This window comes from Hemiscyllium ocellatum, chromosome 2 (genome assembly GCF_020745735.1).
Source record: "Hemiscyllium ocellatum isolate sHemOce1 chromosome 2, sHemOce1.pat.X.cur, whole genome shotgun sequence".
Classification (NCBI taxonomy): Eukaryota; Metazoa; Chordata; class Chondrichthyes; order Orectolobiformes; family Hemiscylliidae; genus Hemiscyllium; species Hemiscyllium ocellatum.
This window is the reverse complement of record NC_083402.1, coordinates 141,006,189-141,029,496: the sequence shown is the minus strand read 5'-3', so window position 1 is coordinate 141,029,496 and position 23,308 is coordinate 141,006,189. Positions and strand designations below refer to the sequence as shown.

The window sequence follows — 23,308 nt, the reverse complement described above, 5'->3', positions numbered from 1 at the left end:
GTAACTACTGGACTGGGTCTATAGCAGGTGGTGAGGGAACCAACAAAAAGGAAAAACATGTTTAATCTCATCCTTACCAATCTGCTGGCTACTGATGCATCTGTCCATCACAGCATCAGTAACAGTGACCACCACATTGTTCTTGTGGAGCTGAGGTCCCACCTTCACACTGAGAATACCCTCCATCATCATGCATGGCACTATCACTGTGCTAAACAGGACAGACTTCAAACAGATCTAGCAATTCAAGACTATGCAGCTATGGACCATCAACAGCAGAACTGTACTCCAGCACAATCTACAACCTCATTTCCCAGTATATTCCCCACTCAACCCACAAACATCAAGCCAGAGGAACAATTCTCATTCAGTAGAGACTCTAGGAGGGCATGCCAGAAGCAGCACCAGACATACCTCAAGCTACCAAACTAGACTACTTGCACGTCAAACAACATAAGCAGCAAATGATAGAGCTAAGTGATCCCACAAGCAACGGAGCAGATATAAGACATGTAGTCCTGGACAGTAGTGGACAATTAAACAAGTGGAGGAAACAGCTCCACAAATATGCCCATCCTTAAATGATGCGAGAGCCCAACAGATCAGTGCAAAAGATACGGCTGAAACATTCGCAGCAATCTTTAGCCAGAAGTGTTGAGTAGATGATCCATCTCAACCTCCTTCAGTGGTCCTCAGCATTACAGATACCAGTCTTCAGTCAATTCAATTCACTTCACATGATATCAAGAAATGGTCAGAGGCACTGGCTACTGCAAAGGCTATGGGCTCTGACAACATTCCTGCAAAGACCTGTGCTCCAGAACTTGTCGCTCCCCTAACACAGTGGTTAGCACTGCTGCCTCACAGCGCCAGAGACCTGGGTTCAATTCCCGCCTCAGGCGACTGACTGTGTGGAGTTTGCATGTTCTCCCCGTGTCTGCGTGGGTTTCCTCCGGGTGCTCCGGTTTCCTCCCACAGTCCAAAGATGTGCGGGTCAGGTGAATTGGCCATGCTAAATTGCCCGTAGTGTTAGGTAAGGGGTAAATGTAGGGGTATAGGTGGGTTGCGCTTCGGCGGGTCGGTGTGGACTTGTTGGGCCGAAGGGCCTGTTTCCACACTGTAAGTCTAATCTAACAAAGCCGTTCCAGTCCAATTATTTAACAATGTGGAAAATTGTCAGTTATGTCCCGCACACAAAAACAGGATAAATCCAACCCAGCCAATTATCACCCCATCAGTCAACTCTCAATCATCAGTAAAGTAATGCAAGTGTCATCCAGCAGTAGATGCTCAGCAATAACCTGCTCACTGACACCCAGTTGGGTTCTGACAGGACCACATTATAGCTCTGGCTCAAACATGAACAAATGAGCTGAACTCCAGAAGTGAGGCGAAAGTGACAGCCTTTTATATCGAGGCCACATTCAAACAAAAGTGGCATTAAGAAGCAAACTAGAATCCATGGGCATCAGGGGAAAACTCTCCATTGGTTAGAGTCATACCTGACACTTAGGAAGATAGTTGCAGTTGCCTGAGATCAGTCATCTCAGCTCAAGGACATCTCTGCAGGAGTTCCTCAGGGTAGTACCCTAGACTCAACTATGTTCAGCTGCTTCATCAATGACCTTCTCTCCATCATAAGAACAGAAGTGGGAATTGATTGCACAATGTTTATCACCATTCAAGACTTCTCAGATACTGAGCTGAAAATGTGTTGCTGGTTAAAGCACAGCAGGTTAGGCAGCATCTCAGGAATAGGGAATTCAACGTTTCGAGCATAAGCCCTTCATCAGGAATGAGAGAGAGTAGCCAAGCAGGCTGAGATAAAAGGTAGGGAGGAGGGACTTGGGGGAGGGGCGATGGAGGTGGGATAGGTGGAAGGAGGTCAAGGTGAGGGTGATAGGCCGGAGTGGGGTGGGGGCGGAGAGGTCAGGAAGAGGATTGCAGGTTAGGAGGGCGGTGCTGAGTTGAGGGAACCGACTGAGACAAGGTGGGGGGAGGGGAAATGAGAAAACTGGAGAAATCTGAATTCATACCTTGTGGTTGGAGGGTTCCCAGGCGGAAGATGAGGCGCTCCTCCTCCAGCCGTCGTGTTGTTATGTTCTGCCGGTGGAGGAGTCCGAGGACCTGCATGTCCTCGGTGGAGTGGGAGGGAGAGTTAAAGTGTTGAGCCACGGGGTGGTTGGGTTGGTTGGTCCGGGCGGCCCAGAGGTGTTCTCTGAAGCGTTCCGCAAGTAAGCGGCCTGTCTCCCCAATATAGAGGAGGCCACATCGGGTGCAGCGGATGCAATAGATGATATGTGTGGAGGTACAGGTGAACTTGTGGCGGATATGGAAGGATCCCTTGGGGCCTTGGAGGGAAGTGAGTGTGGAGGTGTGGGCGCAAGTTTTACATTTCCTGCGGTTGCAGGGGAAGGTGCCGGGGGTGGAGGTTGGGTTGGTGGGGGGTATGGATCTGACGAGGGAGTCACGAAGGGAGTGGTCCTTGCGGAACGCTGATAGGGGAGGGGAGGGAAAGATATCCTTGGTGGTGGGGTCCGTTTGGAGGTGGCGGAAATGACGGCGGATGATACATTGTATGCGGAGGTTGGTGGGGTGGTAGGTGAGAACCAGTGGGGTTCTGTCTTGGTGGCGGTTGGAGGAGCGGGGCTCAAGGGCGGAGGAGCGGGAAGTGGAGGAGATGCGGTGGAGGGCATCGTTGATCACGTCTGGGGGGAATCTGCGGTCCTTGAAGAAGGAGGCCATCTGGGCTGTGCGGTGTTGGAACTGGTCCTCCTGGGAGCAGATGCGGCGGAGACGAAGGAATTGGGAATATGGGATGGAGTTTTTGCAGGGGGCAGGGTGGGAGGAGGTGTAGTCCAGGTAGCTGTGGGAGTCAGTCGGTTTATAGTAGATGTCTGTGTTGAGTCGGTCGCCCGAGATAGAGATGGAAAGGTCTAGGAAGGGGAGGGAGGAGTCTGAGACAGTCCAGGTGAATTTAAGGTCGGGATGGAAGGTGTTAGTAAAGTTGATGATGAACTGTTCAACCTCCTCGTGGGAGCACGAGGCAGCGCCGATACAGTCATCGATGTAGCGGAGGAAAAGGTGGGGGGTGGTGCCAGTGTAGTTGCGGAAGATGGACTGTTCCACATATCCTACGAAGAGGCAGGCATAACTGGGGCCTATGCGGGTGCCCATGGCAACTCCTTTAGTTTGGAGGAAGTGGGAGGATTGAAAAGAGAAGTTATTCAGGGTGAGGACCAGTTCAGTCAGTCGAAGGAGGGTGTCATTGGAAGGGTACTGGTTGGTGCGGCGGGAAAGGAAGAAGCGGAGGGCTTTGAGTCCTTCGTGATGGGGGATGGAGGTGTACAGGGACTGGATGTCCATAGTGAAAATAAGGCGTTGGGGACCGGGGAAGCGAAAATCCTGGAGGAGGTGAAGGGCGTGGGTGGTGTCCCGAACGTAGGTGGGGAGTTCTTGGACTAAAGGGGACAGGACCGTGTCGAGGTATTGGGAGATGAGTTCGGTGGGGCAGGAGCAGGCTGAGACAATGGGTCGGCAGGGGCAGGCAGGTTTGTGGATTTTGGGCAGGAGGTAGAAACGGGCGGTGCGGGGTTGTGGGACTATGAGGTTGGAGGCGGTGGATGGGAGATCCCCTGAGGTGATGAGGTCATGGATGGTCTGGAAGATGATGGTTTGGTGGTGGGAGGTGGGGTCGTGGTCAAGGGGGCGATAAGAGGAGGCGTCCGCGGGCTGGTGTTTGGCCTCAGCGGTATCAGATACTGAAGCAGACCATGTTCAAATGCAACAAGATCTAGACAATATCCAGGCTTGGGCTGACACATGGCAAGTAAAATTCACACCACACAAATACCAGGCAATGATCATCTCCAATAAGAGATGATCTAACCACTGCCTCTTAAGTTCAATGCTGTCACCATCACTGAATTTCCCTACTATGAACATCCTTGGGGGTTACCATTGACCAGAAATTTAACTGAACTCACCACATCAATACAATGGTTACAACAAGTCAGAGACTAGGAATACTGTGGTGAGTAATTCATCTCCTGACTCCCCAAAGCTTGTCCACCATCTACAAGGCACAAATCAGGAATGTGATGGAATATTCCTCACTTTCCTGGATGGGTGCAGTTTCAACAACACTCAAGAAGCTCAGGACCATCAGCCACTTGACTGGCACCACATCCACTCCTTCCAAACCAACACTCGGTAGCAGCAGTGTGTAATATCTACAAGATACACTGCAGAAATTCACTGAAGACCCTTAGACAGTACCTCCCAAACCATAACCACTTCTATCTAAAAGGACAAGGTCAGCAGATTCATGAGAAGACCACCACCTGCAAATTCCCTTCCAAGCCACTCACCATCCTGACTTGGAAATATATCACCATTCCTTCACGGTCACTAGATCAAAATCCTGGAATTCCTTTCCTAAGGGATCAACCTACAGCATGTGGACTGCAGCTGTTCAAGAAGGCAGCTCACCATCACCTTCTCAAGGGCAACTGGGGACTGGCAGTTAACGCTGGCTGACTACCAAATGTCCATGTCCCACCAATGAATAAAACTATATCAATGATCAAAGGACCAAATGTATGGTAACTAAATTTGCCAAAACCACCAAGATAAATAGGGAAGTAAGTGGTCATGTGGAGGTATAGCCTCCAAAAGGTATTTAGATAGGTTAATTGGCTAGGTCAATATTTGACAGGTGCAGTAAAACATGTGAAATGTCAACTTGTCCATTTTAGTATGAAGAATATAAAAGCAATATCTCAATTAAATGAAGAGGAACTGCAGAAGTTGGCATTACAGTGGGAGGTGGGTGCCCTGATACATGAATCACAAAGTTAGTATGCAAATGCAGTAAGTGATTAGGACAGCAAATGGAGTTTAGTTGCTTATTGCAAGGGAATTGCAACATAAAAGTAGCAAAGTTTTACTGCAACTGTATAGGATTATGCTGAGAGCAGAAGTCCTGTGTACAGTTTTAATTTCCTTATTTGAAAAAAAATTGCGTCAAAAGAAGTTCAGAGCAGGTTCACTTAAACTGTCCATTCAGGCCAGTTTTATTTAGATTTAACCATCATGAGAATGGTTAAATCTAAATAAAAAGTAATCTTATTGAAACATACAAGATCCTGAGGGGGATTGATCAGATTGGTACTAGGATAATGTTTTCTTACAGGGGGAGACTAAAATTAGGGGACATAACTTAAGGGTAAGACAGAGATGAGAGATAGCTTTTCTCAGGGTTGTTGGCATGTGGAATTCTCTTCACCAAAAAATATCGGCAACTGAATCTTTAAATTTATTGAAGGTAGAGTTAGATTTTTGATAGACTTCGGGTTATGGACTGGAGCTGAGACAACTGGGCCAGTTAGCAATGAACTTATTGAATAGTGGAACAAACATGATGAGCAAAATGTCATTTTCCTATGACCGATTCCTACGTTCATTAACTTCTTTGCTCAAAAAGCCGACAGAAACCATCACACTGCCAAACAAATCATAAAATAAGGAAGATGCAAACTCTTTGATTAGTAAGCTGGCATAACCATACACGGTCCTGTCAGCTGACAACAATGTGCAAGACAATTAAGATCAACATATAAACAAAGAAAATAGGAAAGGAGTACTATAGGCTCTTCAGCCTTTCAGCCTGGTCCACCATTGACTATGATAATGGTTGAGCATCCAACTCAACACCCTGATCCAGCTTTCTTTCTATACTCTTTGATTCCTTAAACACGAAGAACTATTTTTACTGCATTTCCTTAAAAACATACAATGTTTTGGCCTCAACCATTTTCTGTGGCAGAGAATTCCACTGGCTCACACTCGCTGGGTGAAGAAATTTCTCATCTCATCCTAAATGGCTTACCCCATATCAGATTCTGAACTCTGAAGTCATCAGGCACTCCTTCTGCTTTTACCCTGTCTAGTCATGTTGAATTTCAGAATGGAGGAGGTTGGTACATTTACTACATTTAAGAGTGATTTGGAGGAGCTGGTCTTGGATTGGGGTGGACAAAGTTAAAAATCGCATAACACCTGAATATTGCTCTAAATTTTGTGTCTTACGATCCTGCTTCACAACCACCTGAAGAAGTAGCAGCACTTCGAAAGCTAGTGCCTCATAATTAACCTGGTGGACTGTAAGAGGCATCTGGATGGGTATGTGATTAAGAAGGGTTTCGAGGGATATGGGCCAAATGCTGGCAAATGGGACTAGCTTTATTTAAGATACATGGTTAGCATGGACAAGATGGACAGAGGGGGCTGTTTCCGTGCTGTACATCTCGATGACTCTATAACCAGAATATTCTTCCTTTGATAAGGAGATCAAATTTGCAAATAATATTTCAAGTGTAGTCTCACTGCAGCTCCATACAATTGGAGCAGACATCCCTCTTCAGTACTCAAATACTCTTGCTATGAAGGCCAACATACTATGCACCTTCTTCACCGCCTGCTGCAGATTCCTGCTTATTTTCAGTAACAAGTGTACAAGGACACCCAGGCTTTGTTGCACCTTCCCTTTTCCACTGCCATTCAGATCTGCACATTTGGATGCATTATATCTAGCTCCCTTATAAAACATGGAATTAGATTGGCTGAGTTATCAAATAGCATCCTGGCTGGAGACAGGATTCACTGTTAATAGATTAGTGAAAGAAAAGAATGATACAATAATCTTTCATGGGAAAGGGTCAGGGAAATTAGTGAACAAAATGTAGGTTTTGGTCTGTGAAACTCACTAATGTTGATGAAATCTTCCATCCTCCCCATTCCCTCCTCAACCCCACACCATGGTCTACCTCTCAAGAGGGCCAGTCAACATCATGAGTATGTATGCTTCATTACAAAGGCAAAAGAATGGCTCTATACGAGAAAAATCCCCAGTTCAGAACATTTTTACCCACTAGAGGATTTCACACAAGAAAGGGTGCTGGTCAAGAGACATAGCCACTGTCACGGTGGCACGGTAATTAGCACTGCTGCTTCACAGTGCCAGAGACCCGGGTTTAATTCCTGCCTCAGGTGACTGACTGTGTGGAGTTTGCATATTCTCTCCGTGTCTGCGTGGGTTCCCTCTGGTGCTCCGGTTTCCTCCACAGTCCAAAAATGTGCAGGTCAGGTGAATTGGTCATGAGAAATTGCCCGTAGTGTTAGATGTAGGGGAATGGGTCTAGGTGGGTTGCGCTTCGGCAGATCAGTGTGGACTTGTTGGGCCGAAGGGCCTGTTTCCACACTGTAAGTAATCTAATTCCTCTCATTCTGTAATTTGCAAGTTTTGATATTGTGCATATATTACATCTTCACAAACTCAAACATTGGTGAATTATCTGTGTGGCTGCTGATAGGAATGTATAAGTTTCAGGTGTACTTCAGACATATCATAAGGTTGTACACTGTATTCAGATCTTTATTGACAGACATACACAGGAGGCATACAAATGGGTAAACTGGTTTAATACTTGTGAAGGTCACGACTGCCAAGGCAGTTTACAATTTTGTAAGAAACTATTTATGATTTCCAAATCTATGCAAAAGTTATTGTCGATACAAATATCCTATTTCAAAAATACTTGCTCAGCTATATTCCAGTTATATTCTACTTGACAGCTGAATACAAGCAATGAAAAGGATTATTTGTGGCTGAAGTGACACATATTAAGAGGCTTATACAAAGTGAAAGCTCATTATTGTCAATAACCAAGCAACAAGGCACACATTCTAGTGCATCCAAATCAATTTACTTACCTGTTCATGGATGTCAACCACCACTGCATTCTGTTGTGGAGGGTGTGCAGCAGGGTGGAGCATGCGTGGAGATACGTTTGGAGGGTGAAATGCTCTGGGCTCCTCTGCAGCTGGCTGCTGTCCGTAAGGATGATGGTGGTAGTTTTCATCTTGGTTCACAGAACTATGTCTCGTCAGTCTTTCTCGTCTTCCTCTTTGACGCCTAACAGGAGGACTGTGCAAAAGTAGATCAGAATATTAATTGTATAAAATATAGAACATAGTTGAACAGTACCTGTTTTTGATTACATCTTCATTTTCCAGATAAGCCACTTCATAGATTTCAACTTGTGATTTATCATATGTGCATTATTTTAAGTGAATGTTTGCAATGCACCCAGGTGATGTTACAACTGGACAAGTCAGATCCTGGATGAAATTTGGCTTCATAGATCACATTTTCTTTTTCTTTTGGTTTTAACAAGGTAGTTTTTCATTGAAACACAAGCACACAATGCAGCAGATTTGATCTTAGCAGTAAGACAGAACTTAGTCACACAAAATAAATCATGATCAAATAAACCAAATTCTTTTGTGTTAATACAAATTTAAAGATTTTGAAACACATGGTAAAATACATACCCATTAATCCCAGAACATGCCTGTATAGTATGCATACTAGAGAGAATTCAAAGCCATGGGATTTAATTTAACTGTGGCTTCAATTCCGTGCCTTGAGAATCTGATAGCATGTTCTTGGAACAACCAAGTGTAGACTATCTCGGGGTGGCACGGTGGCTCAGTGGTTAGAACTGCTGCCTCACAGCGCCAGGGACCGGGTTCGATTCCAGCATCGGGTGACTGTCTGTGTCGAGTTTGCACATTCTCCCAGTGTCTGCGTAGGTTTCCTCCGGGTGCTCCGGAGGAAAGATGTGCTCCAAAGATGTGCAGGTTAGGTGAATTGACCGTGCTAAATTGCTCATTGTGTTCAGGGATGTGTTGGTTAGGTGCATAAGTCAGGAGTAAATATTGGATAATAGGGTAGGTGAATGGGTCTGGGTGGGTTACTCTTCGGAAGGTGTGGACTTGCTGGGCTGAAGGGCCCGTTTTCACACAATATTGGGATTTTAATATCTCCATCAAGGTAGTAACCAAACATTCCTGGTCTAAAACTAAACTCTTACATGGGAGGTAATCAATTTCTTCACAGTTTTAAACTATCTCCCTTCTTTAGAAACAAATGTTTTTCACATCCAACTTCAGCCATGACTTTTGCAAAATTACTGAACTGAAACCAAAATGCCTTTTTTAAGCTGTGATGTTTCCTGCATTCCACTGAAAAAGAAAACCAATCATTGATCTTTGAAAATGAAAGTCCAGTGCAAACTACTTACATTCTTCACTGTATAATCTGTTCTAAACGAAATCAAAATTTCATTAGTGATTAAGAACACTCGCTCATATTGTTTTAAAAAATCACCATGGCTACAGAAATACTTACAAAATAACTTTTAAACTCTTGCAGATACGCAAATCAAAACCACTACTGCAATATCCAACACGTGCAAAGTATGCCTTACATTACAAAATTGATAATGTAATGTTTGATATGTTCAAATGAAAATAAAACTAATTACAGGGAACTGTTGGTACACAGTATGGATACTGTACAATGTTAAAATCTCAAAAGCATTTGCAGTAACAATTAGTCTTGCAAACTCAATAAACAGTTGCTACATACTATATATCACCATCAGGGCTAAGATCCGAGTATTTTTCATTTTAGCAAACGTTGACGTAAACTGAGCTGGTGTTTCACCACTTGGCATTATTTAATTCTATTCTTTGACTTCTACAATTAGCAAAGACAATAACTTATATCCTGTGTATGGAAATGCGTTATTTTAATCATGTTGCTAAAATAAGTTATATATTTTTAGCTGAAACAGGAAACAGCATCTGCTTCATCATATGATTTACCTTGTGAAGAACGGTTAGCTCAAGAAAATACTTCTCACATTCCTTTCATGAAGCAAATCACATGATGAAACATATAACTTAACTAAATGTGTGTTGCATTATGATGGAATAACAATCCACATCACATTTGGGAAGTTAAATGTTTTATCTCTGACACAATTTAAACGAACATTTAAATGATGTAAATGAACATCAGAAATAGAAGGCCATTCAGGCTCTTAAACTGGCACTGCCATTTCATAAGATCCTTGATGATTTGCCCTCAATCTCAACACCTATTTCATCAGCTCTGCTAAGGCTTCAACTCCTTTATATTTCAAAAATTCTATCGTCCTCCTCCTGAAATACTCTAATCATCTAACCTTCACAACTCTCTGGGGTCGAGAATTCTACATTTATCATCTTTTGGGAGAAGAAACATCTTTGCATCTCAGTTTTAAGCGAGTGTCCCCTTACTTTGTAATTATATCTTGTAGCTCGAAATCCTTCCATTACTGGAGACACCTACTGAATGCTTACCAAGACCACTCCCATTAGAATCTTGCACATTTCAAGAAGGTCACCCCTCATTCTTAGAAACACTATTCATTCATTGATTATAACCATTTAGCCATTCGTGATATCCTTCAACCCAGGAATCAGCCTAGTGAATCTCTTCTAAACTTCCTCCAATGCTATATATCCTTTCTTAAATAGGGACCAAACTGTACACAGAATGCCACGTCCTGCATCACCAAGAGCATGTAAAGTCTCCTAGTTTTAAAATCTAACCCGAGTTATAAAATGACAAAAGAAATTTGAGTTGCCTTAACTACTTGCCGCATCTGCATAATCATTCGTGTTTCATGCACAAGAACACCCATATCACATTATATAGCTTCTTTGTGGAGTCTTCCACTATTGCAGTATTCAAATCATTAGGTGCATACCATTTCTCTTCATTTCCATTAACACATTTGGCAGTACATTAGCGTTAGGTTTCTCTATGCACTGTTGTGATAAAATGGTTAATCCATGGATCTGAAACTAGTTAAACAGTGCTCGAAGAATGGCACTAGAGGTACTTTAAGCTTTGAAAGAGTATACATTGAAAAACATTCACGTCCCCTATGGTTCCACACAGTTCCTTTAACATCAGAAAACATTCTCTTGTAGAATCTTTTTTTCCCTTCTGTTTCAAAAAACAGACATCAGACTCTTCTCAGAGAATGAACAGCACTAAAAAGAATGAGTGAATTGTATTGAAGCACCAATTTTCACTGGCAGCATTCTTTCCATGAAAAATTATAAAAAAGTTTTTTTAAAAAAAAACACCTCAGTGCTGAAATGCTAACTTCATTTTTAAACATTGTTCCAAACAGGTATAATTCTATGAAATGTATTACAAAACAAGTACTATGAAGCTTTTCGTTAAACCACTCGCTGACTTTATATCATCCATCCCTAACTGCTGTGAAGGTGGTGATGTGACCTGCCCTCGAGTGCCTTGCCAGGCCATATTGTTATGGGTCTGGAGTTACCTAGAGGGCAGACTAAGAAAAACAGATTTCTTTTCCTGAAGGACACTAGTGAACCAGATGGGTTTTTCTGACAAACAGCAGAGATTTCATAGTCACGGTTACACTCTTATTTCCAGATATATATCGAATTCAAATTCTAACATCCAACACGGTAGGATTTGAACCTGCGACCCTAGAACACTACTTGAGTTTTTTGATTTGATAATTCCATTAGGCCATTGCCGTCCTGATAATAAGAAACCTCCTCAATCAGCATTTGATTTACTGTAATTTACCTTCTTCTGTTTCGTGCAGGTGTATTGCACCTTTCCCCTGAGAAATGGTGTTGATTTGGTCGAGCTGAGGGAGGTCGCCTATTAGATGTCATTTCCCATGGTCGCATTGGTGGTGACGGGGCAGGAGATACTGCTGTATATTCAAAATACGACTGGGAGAGGCGTTGACGTTTAGGGCTTGGGCTTTCTTCACTCTACATTAACATAAGGAGAAAAATAATATTATAATTCTTTTCCATATAGACACACATTATAATTCACTTCTTAGAATATAGTAAAGATCTGATATCAAGTTAATCTTCCGTAGACATCAGTGCCCATACTTAAAGGAACATGTGAAAGCGTGGGGTTAAGTTAGCTAAGAAATCTGAACATTTGAGGAACTTGGGAGATCCTTTTGAAATTAACTATGAAATCTCATTGCTATTTTGTTTAATTTCTGTTTTCCACCTGTTCAGTTTGAGGGCTGACTGGATGTAGGGAAGGAAAGACTGTACGACAATTGAAAAGACCAGGGGAACAATAATGAAGCAATTAATTCTTTTACAGGTTTGAATCCATTAACAGGAACAGAACTTACACAAAACATGTCAAAACAAAATATATGGTCAACGGTCTTGTCAGCGTGGGTTCAATTCACATTACAGTTTTGAGGTTACAATGAAAGTCTCTCCTTCTCAATCTCTTCCCTCACCTGAGTCTGGTGGCCCTCAGGTTAAACCTCTAATGAGAGCAGCCCCAATGGCGCATGAAAATGCTTTACAGAAGAAAGAAGCAATTTTTGTTAGTGGTTTCCAGTTGTTTATCAAAAACTGTTCCAGAATGTTTGTGATTATTTTATGCTTTACTGGTGTGAAGGGAGCCAAACTATACATAACTGGAAACAGCCAGTGGATACTTTATCCTTGGGGATAGGGAGGACTACAGATGCTGAAAAGTCAGAGTCGATAAAGTGTGAAGCTGGAAAAAGCACAGCAGGTCAAGCAGCAGAGGAGCAGGGGAGTCAATGTTTCAGGTCGAGATCTTTCATCCTAATACCTTACCCTTGTACACCTCATTCTCTCAACAAAGATTGTGCCAAAAAGCACACTTAATCATCTGAAACATTTGCAGATCACTACCTGATAGGCTTCTTGAACTCTGCAAAAGTACTGACCACCAGGAGATATTGTTTCACCATGTATATGTGCTGAGGTTCCTCACTACTTCTTCCAAGTTAATAAGTTTGGTGGTGCTGAAACAACTTTCCAACAACAACTCTCCTTGAAATAGCTCCAAATATTTGATTGTGTTAAACAATTTTTATTTACAAATTGTAATTAAGGAAAACACTATTGAACAAGGCTTTAGAAGAGTATGGCATGTTATTCTTACTTCTTGATTCATCTAACTTTAAACGACATTTCATAAAGGTTTTCATTTTATATTTTAACCAAGTACAGTATCACCTAACGTAAACTTCATCCCTTTAAAAAAAACTGAATTTAAAATATTCCAAACACTTGTGTAACGGTTTATCTTGCAAGTTATTAATCAATCCAACTACAATTTGCAACTAGAATTTTTGTTAACTGAAAAAAATTGGTCGCTGAACCATATGAAAGTTTTTACTTTCCCTTAGAGATCATCTTAAACTTTCAATGGGTCTTGAGGTAATTCTAACTTCCATAAGTCTAACTTCCCAGCTGCTGGATTTAGCAAAACCGTACACCCCAAAGTGATTTTCAGAGCCCATTTTAATTGACATTCACAGGATATACACAACACAGCTGGTGGGAAGGGTGCTCAGGACATGCTGGAAGGCAAGATGGGAGAGAGAATGTGTGATTGGGAAATGGAGTTTGGTGGGAAGAGGAGATCAAGTACTTGGAGGTGGAAAGTTTAGCAGGCTTACTAATGGAGTAAGGGAAAATCTCTCCTGCTGCTCTTGGCCCACCAGTATTACAAGCAAAACACCATCTACTGAATCTGGTAGATCTTGTTTTGTTTTGCAGCCAGATTTCCTGAGTTCCTACGGCCCTGGGAATCTGTACTGGAGGAGTTAAGTTCAAATGTTTAATGAAGTCTGAGACATGGAGCCTTACTTAAATATTATAACCATGGACCTCTCCCTCAAAAGCGTGTATTTTGAGCCAGAAGGGTGTCAACGGTAGTTGAGAGTGTGGTGCTGGAAAAGCACAGCATATCAAGTAGCATCCGAGAAGCAGGAGAATTGACATTTTGGACATAAGCCCTTCATCAGGAATTCACTCCTGATGAAGGGCTTATGCCCAAAACATTGGATGCTGCCTGACTTGCTGTGGTTTTCCAGTACCACACTCGCGACTCTGATCTCCAGTCCTCACTTTCTCCAGGTATTGATAGTAGGCTGGATTTCCCAGTTTTAACAATTTAACCCTCCTTTCTCCCATCTTTCTTCTTCCCAACCATCTTACCCATCCAAAAGGGGGTTAAAATTATCAGAACTTCAAGCATATCTCTGGGTCAGAAAATGCAAAACTGCAGGCAGATTTTAGAAATATGAAGTACAAACAGAAAATAGTGAAAATACTTAGCTGGTCTGGCCAGCATCTGCACATGAAGAAACAGAATTAACATTACAAGTCAATTACCTTTCACCAGAACTTGGAAAAATTAGAAATCCAATACACTTTCAGACTCTCAGAGTCCAAGAATTTCAAATCATAAACTCTACTCATTTTAACCATTCCCATTACAGTATTCCATTGTAACAACTTTCAGTTAGAAATCCAAAATCTGACAATTTCAGTTGGATGGCTCAAGAACAATATAAGTAGGAATTAATATTGAGGGTAGGCTTTCTAACATTAATCTATAATCCAAAAAAAAAGGACAATCTACAAATGGCTTGGTCTCAAGCCTTCTAAACTAAACAGAATACTATATAACCCTTTTTGGCCTGGACTGTCATCCCAACATCACTACCACCAACCATATCAAGGACTGTTCCTTGTACACTTGACACTCTTTCCCAACTTTCTTTGCCTTTGTACTTGTTGTTGCAAGTTTTAAACATCTCTATTTTTCCAGTTCTGACATAACGTCACTGACCTGAAACAACAGTGAAGATACCTTACTGAATTGTGAAAACTGTGCACACTGTTGACTGTGATTCAACTGCAGCCTTATTCCTGAGCCAGCTGCAGGATGTATTCGTTCACAAAAGAGAGCTATAAGGACTAATAATTAGGTGTGGAAGCATTAATTGCCAAATCTGATGTCAGCAAGACCATCCGTTTGAGGTCCACAAGAGATGGGAGAAGTGGGGTGAAAGGAAGCACAGTAGGATGGAAACTGTTCAACAAGTTTACTTTCAGCACTGAGGTTTTTCCCAGTACTGATTCTGCTGTTAATTATCTCCAAGTCAGGGCCCATGCCTGTGATTAACAACTGTAAACTTCTGGGGAATCCCAGTTGTTCAGGGCATCACAGGGTAATTGCCAGAGACATCGATGGAGGGGTTTGAACAGCGTATCTCTTCCCATTGAAATTTGAAAATTGTATGCAAGTATCACGCACGCTATCGTCAGGACTTGCCGAGTCTCACTGCAGCATTTTACCAATTAAAATGGAAGAGGACAGCACGAGAGAGAAGGCAAAACTACACCAAACATTCACTTCACTGAGTACATCTGATGATGGTAGACACAGGTATAAGCTAGGTGTTTAAAGTGAGCAACAATCTGTACTAAGAAAATAGCACTGGGAACTGACAAGGAAATAGGGAGGGGGAGAAAGATGGAGCATGCCATAACATAAATGGAAATTAAACTACAAAGCACAAGTAAATTTTGACCGTTGTTGGGCAGACAAACTGCATATATATTACAAGGACCTTTTTTTGAATATTTCTCAATGGCTAAATTTGGATTTTTAGTTTTCAGGAACCCCTCGAAGGTAAAGCAGATTAGAAACCCAAGTACAGTACTCAAGAAGCAAGCATTTGGATGCTTGTTCCGCACCTTTATTACAGGGTATTAAGAAACAAGAGGTTCATTATCAGGCATGTGCCAAGGAAGCTAACAACAATTGAACAATTTTCCTTCATTTGCCCTCCCCATCCACAACTTCATCCTCCTCCTCCAGTAGCTGATATTTTAGGAAACTCAAAGCCTGAAAGGAAAGGGTCTTCTGGATATTCTGGGCTCCCAATTTTTTTTTGTTTTGACACAAACGTTTACATGTGCACAATGACAGCGAAAAAAATCTCCTGTACAAATGGACACATCTATAACAGAGAAATTAAAAGAAAAACACGAGGAGCATAAAACACTGGATTCCAAAACAAAACACCTTATCAATAAAATCTGTCTTGAACATTCTAAATAATTGAACTTTCACAGTTCTCGGAGGTAGAGAATGCCAAAGATTCACAACCATCTGACTGAAGAAATTCCTCATTTCACATCCGCTTGTTCTAAACTTATCAGGTAAGTAAAAACATTATGTCTTTATCCACTGTATCATGCCTTATAAGAATTTTCTAAGTTTCAATGAGGTCATCTCTCATTCTTAAAACCCTAGAAACAAGGGCCCAGTTTCCTTAATATCTTGGCAGAATACAAATCTGCCATCTAATGGATTAGTCTGGTGAATCTTTGTTGCATTCCCTTGATGACAAGTGCATTGCTCAGTTGCTCAGTAGATCAGTCGACAAGGAGAAAGTGAGGACTGCAGATGCTGGGGATCAGAGCTTAAAAATGTGTTGCTGGAAAAGCGCAGCAGGTCAGGCAGCATCAAAGGAGAAGGAGAATCGACGTTTTGGGCATAAGCCCTTCTTCAGGAATGAGGAGGTTGTGCCAAGCAGGCTAAGATAAAAGGTAGGGAGCTGCCTGACCTGCTGTATTTTTCCAGCAACACATTTTTAAGATCAGTAGACAAAACCAGTACACAATGCTGCAGTTTCCAATAAATCAGATTAAAAAGATTATAAAAGGTGACAGATCACTATTCAAACAATACCTTTTATGTATTATGATCACAAGACAGTATAAGAGCAGAGTTGGGAAAACGTAGGATGGCTTTGCGGAATTTTAAAGTAGAAAATACATATTCCAGTTTCTTTAACAAGTGCACCTCGGGAACAGGCAATAAATGCTGGCCAGCTAGCGAGCTTCACATCCCACAAATGAACTTAAAAAACAAATTCTGTAGCTGCCTTACCTATATGAGAGTGTATTAAAGCCCACATGCAAATAACTTGTTTACATTTTTATACAAATACAAAGACTGAGGAAAAAATATACTAAACAAACACTCTCTTTACCTCCTTCCCTCTTCCACTTCACACAAATGCTTTTTGGTCTCACAAATATGGTTTTCAAACTTAGTGTGAGATTTCATCCAAATATCAAGCATCTTAGCAAGCAATGGCATTGTCTCTCCTCACCCTCTCCTGGTTAATGAGCATAAATAAGTAATCTTTCACCAACTCAATTTCACCCTGGATATGAGAAGACAATTCTTCATAACAGACCTGTTGGCAGGCAATTCTACACATGACATTTTCAATCATAACTACCATTCATATACAGTGAGAATATTTATTGGTTTAAAGTTTCTTAGATAATAGATGGTTACATTACAGAAAGATGTCATTCAATCAGTTTCATTTTCTCTGTAAGAAAAATTCAACTCGTACTATTTCTCTGCACTTTCCATATAACTACTGATGTTTTAAGGTGCTTATTAATTCCCTTTGAAATCCACTATGGAATCTGCCTCCAACTCCCTCTCAAGAAGTGCATTCCAGATTGTAACTATATATTGCATAAAAATAGGTTTTATCATGTTCTCTTCAGCTCTTTTTTTAAATCACCCCAATTCTGTATCCTATACTTCTGGACTTCTCTGTCAAAGGCAATAGTTTATTTCAACCTAGTCTGTCTTAATTCAGGGTTTTATATACCTACTGTCCTCCAAGGAGAAACAATTCCAACTTCTCCAGCCTAAGTCTTTCGGCCATCTTTTCTGCACCTGCTCTAAAGCCACCACATCCACCTGACATGCCGTGCCCAGAATTAGACAGGGTTCCGTCAACTGAGGCCAAACCTTTCATAATGGTTCTTTGCTTTTTGACACAATGCCTCAACTTTTGAAGTCCTGGATTCTGTATGGCTTTTCAACCACATCTTGAACCTGCCTGACATCTTCAATGATTTTTACATATACACCATCAGGTCTCTTTGCCCTTGAATCTCCTTTAGAATTGTACCTTTTATTCTTGCATTGCTTCTCCACATTCTTGCTACCAAATCCATCATTTAACATTATCTGCATTTAAAGACACATCTGCCCATTTCATCAGTCTGTCTATGTCCTGATGGTATCCTTTCGCCCCTATCCCTCTAAATCCTTCGTATTCAGACACCCATCCAGATGCTTTGTAAACGTTGTAATTGTACCAACCTCCACCACTTCCTCTGGCAGCTCATTCTATACACGCACCACCTTTTGAATGAAAAAGTTGCCCCTTAGGTTCCTTTTATATCTTTCTCCTCTCACCTTAAAACCTATGCCCTCTAGTTTTTGACTCTGATTTGCCCTACCAAAGTGCATTTATTTAAATTCCATTTGCTCATCTGATCAAGGTCCCATTGCACTCAGAGGTAATCTTTATCACTGGCCACCAGACCACCAATTTTGGTGTCATCTACAAACTTACTAACATTCCTTCTACATTCACATCCAAATCATTTATATAAATAACAAACAGCAGTGGACCCAGCACTGATCCTTGTGGCACACCGCTGATCACAAAAATCAGAATCAGGCTGTTAAACCAGATTTGTAGATGAAAAATGAGGCTAGTATACTATAAATCTCCATTTTGAAAGCAAAATCTCTTATACAAGTCCTTATAATTATATGTAATATCAAGCGTTTTCTCTCTAACAACCAAATGTAAAAGCATACTGGAGTACAGCAAGTGCACATATATCTTTTAAAGGATTTGAAAAACACTGAATTATATTTTCCCATTGAAAATGTTTAAGTATTTAGTCACTAACTATTAATAGAAGCATCAGGCCAATGTCAGTGTCCACAAAAGGGTAGGCTAAAAGATAATATTCTGTTAATCACCTATGCTACTGCTCGTACTATATGGAGAATTGGGACCAGTACTGTGTCACTTGCTTGAAGAATTTTCCTGTTCCCTTCAAGCAGTAAAATCGCAATATTATCCTTTCATGCAGTATCACTGCAGATTGCTCCACATTTGATTGAATCATGACAATTCGAGTGCAATATCTACCAGTACAGTCCAGTAGTTGCTATGAAGTTTGTGTTTGATTGGTAAAAGTCAGCTATATTTGAATCATAATTTTCCCCAGACAAAACTAAAAATCATGGAATTAATATATTTTTTAAAAGTACTGTAATGTGTTGTGATTATCTAGTTTATGTGTTTTCAAGTATAAACTTTAAATGCTTAAATTAAAACCCAAAGTAGAAATGGGACAAAATGTAAAGTACACATAAAAGGTTGGGATCATGTTGATTTCAGAGGTTAACAGCTAGCAAGGTTAAGGTAATTGAAATGTTGGGCTTTACTGATTGTGATTATTATAAAACCAATGGCAATTCAGAAGGTTACCTAGATTTGTTTAGTAGAATCAGAATGAAGAGATGGAGCTGTAAAAGAGCAGGTGCGATTACTTAGCTAGAGATGCGGTGTCAGCAAATCTGGCAGCAAAGGAAGTTCAGACAAAAGCTATATTATCTTAAAAACATTCAGTAATCCCAGATTAAGGACAGCATGAAGCAGACTACATCATTTTGAACATGGATGCATCTGAAAAAGGTTCTCCGGTTTCAATTTACCTGGGTACATTTGTGCTGGGAGACGTTAGTTTCGTTCAGACGTGGAAAACTAATGAAGCGAAAGAAGTGGCTCCAAGTAGCACAAATGCTACTGCTGTTAAAACTTGCAAGGTGTTAGAACTCAGGCGGTGTCTCAGAGATTAGTGGTTAAGTGCCATGGAAAAAGGTTAGGGCTGAAAAAGACAACCAGGGAGTTACTGATAGCCAAGAGTGGGATAGAGAAGATCTGTAGCAGTATTTGCTTGATGCAGTGGAGAAATACTGGAGTTTAGTGAAATTCAGTAGTAGCTCAGTGAAACTAGTTTTTTGATAAAAGCTGACAATGTGTCTATAGTTAGGTGCTTGGGAGAAGTCTCTGGAGTGCTGGGGAGCTCAATTACAGGAAAAGAGATTGTACTACCACGACATGAGCAGTCATTAAAGTGATCAATGTTACAGAGACTGAGGGATTGTCTGTGGTGTGGTCAACAACAGTTTCTGTCAATTCATATTTATCTCATATTAATCCTGAATGAGCATTTTACTGGAAAAGAAACCACAGGCCACTGATTGTCAATCACAGGATTATTACACATACACAACTGTTACATGTTTTTATACAGTACAGATATTACATTCAATCCAGGTCTCACGTAGAAAAATACATTTTAACAGTCATGGCATTGTACAAACAAAGATTAGGAGTTGAGCAATTCAGAGTGCAACTGTTCCTGGATTTCAAACTTTCATTTGAAACAGATAAAGAGGAGCAGCTCCTTCTCATTGCACAGTGAGTGAAATCACCAACACAGCAAATCAAGTCAACTTGCCTACCAATATATCAAGTGAAAAGAAGCAAAAACAAAGAAATGTCCATCAAAACATTCTAGCTCCCAACATGTGCATTTAAAAGTAAAAAGCCAGAATTATTCTCACAGCAATCTTTTCTGTTTAGTTAATAATTTGAGAGGGCACAGCTTTTTATTTGGAGAGGATAAATCTCAATTGAAATTTGAAAACGGCTTCAAGTGTTTCTGTCTCTTTCTCGGAAATCTGGCTCATTTAAGCAATAGAAACATATCGCTATCGGAATACAGTAATGTCCATTTTGGCCAGTTAATTACATTGTTTATGTCAACAAGTATTGGCAAAGATTTCTATATACACATCGTGGGTACAGCTAGCAGTTCCAGATTCTGTTTTAAAGAGGGATTAAGCAATATTTCACATCCTTTCTTGAGATGTATCTAGAAAGAGTATAAAGCTGCAAGTGAATGAAATTGTTTACACAAAATTCTTGCCACTATATAATTTATGTTTATTGTAACTCCAGATTCAGCTTAACCACAAGGTGACACAATGATTGTTTTGCCATCATCTGAAGATTAGGAGGAGATGAGAGTGCACACACAATTTCCAGTGAACAAATTAGACATAAATGCTGGATACTGTGTCATATTTCAGCCTGCAGGGAGTGGGCGTAGCTTTTGGCAGCAAACACAAGAGAAATTTTTGCAGTTATAAAAATTATGCAGAAACAGCGATAGTCACCAACATCTGAAGTACTACAGGAAAATTCTGTAACTTTATAATCGACACAATAAAGATTCAGAAGTTTAAACAACTCATATCATGCTCTCTCCTGTTGTGACATCCAATATGTCTGTGGCAAAAGCAAACTTGCATTTCTCATCCTCCTCAGACCTGTCTGTAGCCTTTTACACAATCGACCACAGCATTCTCTTCCAAGTTCTCTCCATTTGTTGTCCAGCTAGGTGGAACTGCTGAAATGTGGTTCCACCTAAACAAAGCCAGAAAATCACTTGCAAAGACTTCTTGTTCATGCATTGTTACCTCTGGTTTCCCCAAAGGATCTACCCAAATTTCCCATTATAATCATCTAAATGATGTCTTCATCAATGTACGTTAGTTTTTATATGTATGATAATGACACTCAGTTTTACTTTATCACCATCTCACTCAACCTCTCTGCTTTTGCTAAGTTATCTGCTGCCTATTGCTGACATCAATTTTGGATGAGTAGAAATGTTGTCCAATTAACCATTGGGAGGATGGAAGTAATTGTTTTCGATCCCCATTTCAAATTCCAATCCCTAGTTACCAATCCCATCCCTCAGCTTGGTATCATTCCAAGATAAGAGTCTGGTCTCAACCTTGATATCACACTTGACTCCAAGATGAACTCCAGGACTTACACTCATGCCATCCTTAAAACCATTTACTTTCACCTCCATTACACTGCATGACTTCAACTGACTCAGTTCATCTGTTGAACCCTCATTCATGTCTTCTCCATTTCTAGGTACAATTATCCAAAAGCATGCCTGTTTGATCACTCACGTGAACAATAAACTATCCAAAACTCTGCTGTCAGTGTTCGAATTCACAGGAAGTCATGCTGCCCCAGCACCCATGTTCACAGACCAATAATGGGTTCAGGTGAGAAATGATGATTTTAAAAATTCTCATCTGTTTGAGCTGGACGTAATCAGTTAGAAATTCTTTTTTGGAGAAAATGATGGCAAGCTGCCTTCCTGAACTGTTGCATTCCCAATGGTGCAAGTAAGTTCACAGTGCTGTCAGGGATGGTGTTCCAGGATTTTTACCTAGCAAAAGAGTTGTGATTGAGGACTCTAGGTCTGTACTTGGAGTTTAGAAGGATAAAGGAGGGAATCTGATTGATTGCAGAATACTGAGAGGGATGAGTGGACTAACAGGGGGACTAGGGCTGAGGGCACAGTCACAGAGTGAAGGAATGGCCCTTCAGAATTGAGATGAGGAATTTCTTCAGCCAGGGGGCAATTAATCTTTGGAACTCATTGCCGCAGAAGGCTGTGAGGGCGAAGTTATTAAGTGTATTTAAGACAGATACACAAGTTCTTGATTAGTAAGGGGATCAAAAGGTTACAGGGTCCAGGCAGGAGAATGGGGTTGAGAAACATATCAGCTGAGTTCAACTGCTGGACCGGGGCGATGGGCCTAATTCCACTCCTAAGCCTTCTGGTGTTATGGACAGTGAAGGAATGGCAGTGTATTTCTAAGCCCGGATGATGAGTGGCTTGGATGGATAGTTGTAGGCCCAGCTAAGTTATTTATTTGGTACAGATCTCCATGGCCCATGTGTGGCTATAACATCAGAGGCTTGAAGTCAATGCTGTGAATGACATCGGCATGCTGATCACTGTATGCAGATGTTCTTAGCAGCTACAAGTGTGCAGCTTAAGGGAACATGCTGCAGATGGTTGTATATTCATTATTGAGACTAGCAGGCGCAGATGCAATGGCCGTGGGTTTGGAAGGTGTGATCTAAGAATCCTTGATGAAATTTCCCAACTGCATCTTGTCGATAGTACACACTTCAGCTGAAAAATGGCAAGTAATATTCATGAAACATAAATGCCAGACGATGAAGAGACAAACTAACTACCTCGATTGTCAGTGGTGTCACTGAATTCTTCACTACCATCCTGGGAGTTAACATTGACCAGAAATCAATACTAGCAATATAAATAGTGATTACAAGAGCAGGTCAGAGGCTAAGAACATTGCAGTGAGTAACTTATTTCCTGACTCTCCAAAGCCTGTCCACCTTCAACAAAGTGCAAGTCAGGAGTCTGATGGAATAATCCCCACTTGCCTGGACAGGTGCAGCTCCAACAACACTGGGCACCATCCAAAAAAAGCAGTCCACTTGATAGGCACCACATCCAGAAACTACGATTCCCTCCACTATAGACCATCGTAGCAATTGCATGTAACAATACAAGATGCACTGCAGAAATTCAAAGATCCTTCCAAACCTACAGCCACCTCCACCTGGAAAAACAAGGAAAGCAGGTACATGGGAACAACACTACTCAAAGTTCCCCTCCAGATGATTCACCATCCTGACTTGGAAATATACTGCTGTTCCTTCAGTGTTGCTAGGTCAAAATC

The 23,308-nt window shown here is 41.2% G+C and overlaps 1 protein-coding gene across 4 annotated transcripts in view; it reads right to left on the bottom strand.

The window, feature by feature from the left end:
• LOC132825445 (E3 ubiquitin-protein ligase RNF38) overlaps positions 1-23,308 on the bottom strand; it is a 163,763-nt gene that overhangs the window by 38,114 nt on the left and 102,341 nt on the right. For all 4 annotated transcript variants that reach the window (XM_060840744.1, XM_060840726.1, XM_060840735.1 and 1 more), the window contains 2 exons: positions 11,528-11,721; positions 7,774-7,987 (listed from right to left, as the gene is read on the bottom strand). In XM_060840744.1, the coding sequence (XP_060696727.1) occupies positions 7,774-7,987; positions 11,528-11,721 (408 nt within the window). The remainder of the gene's footprint in view (positions 1-7,773; positions 7,988-11,527; positions 11,722-23,308) is intronic.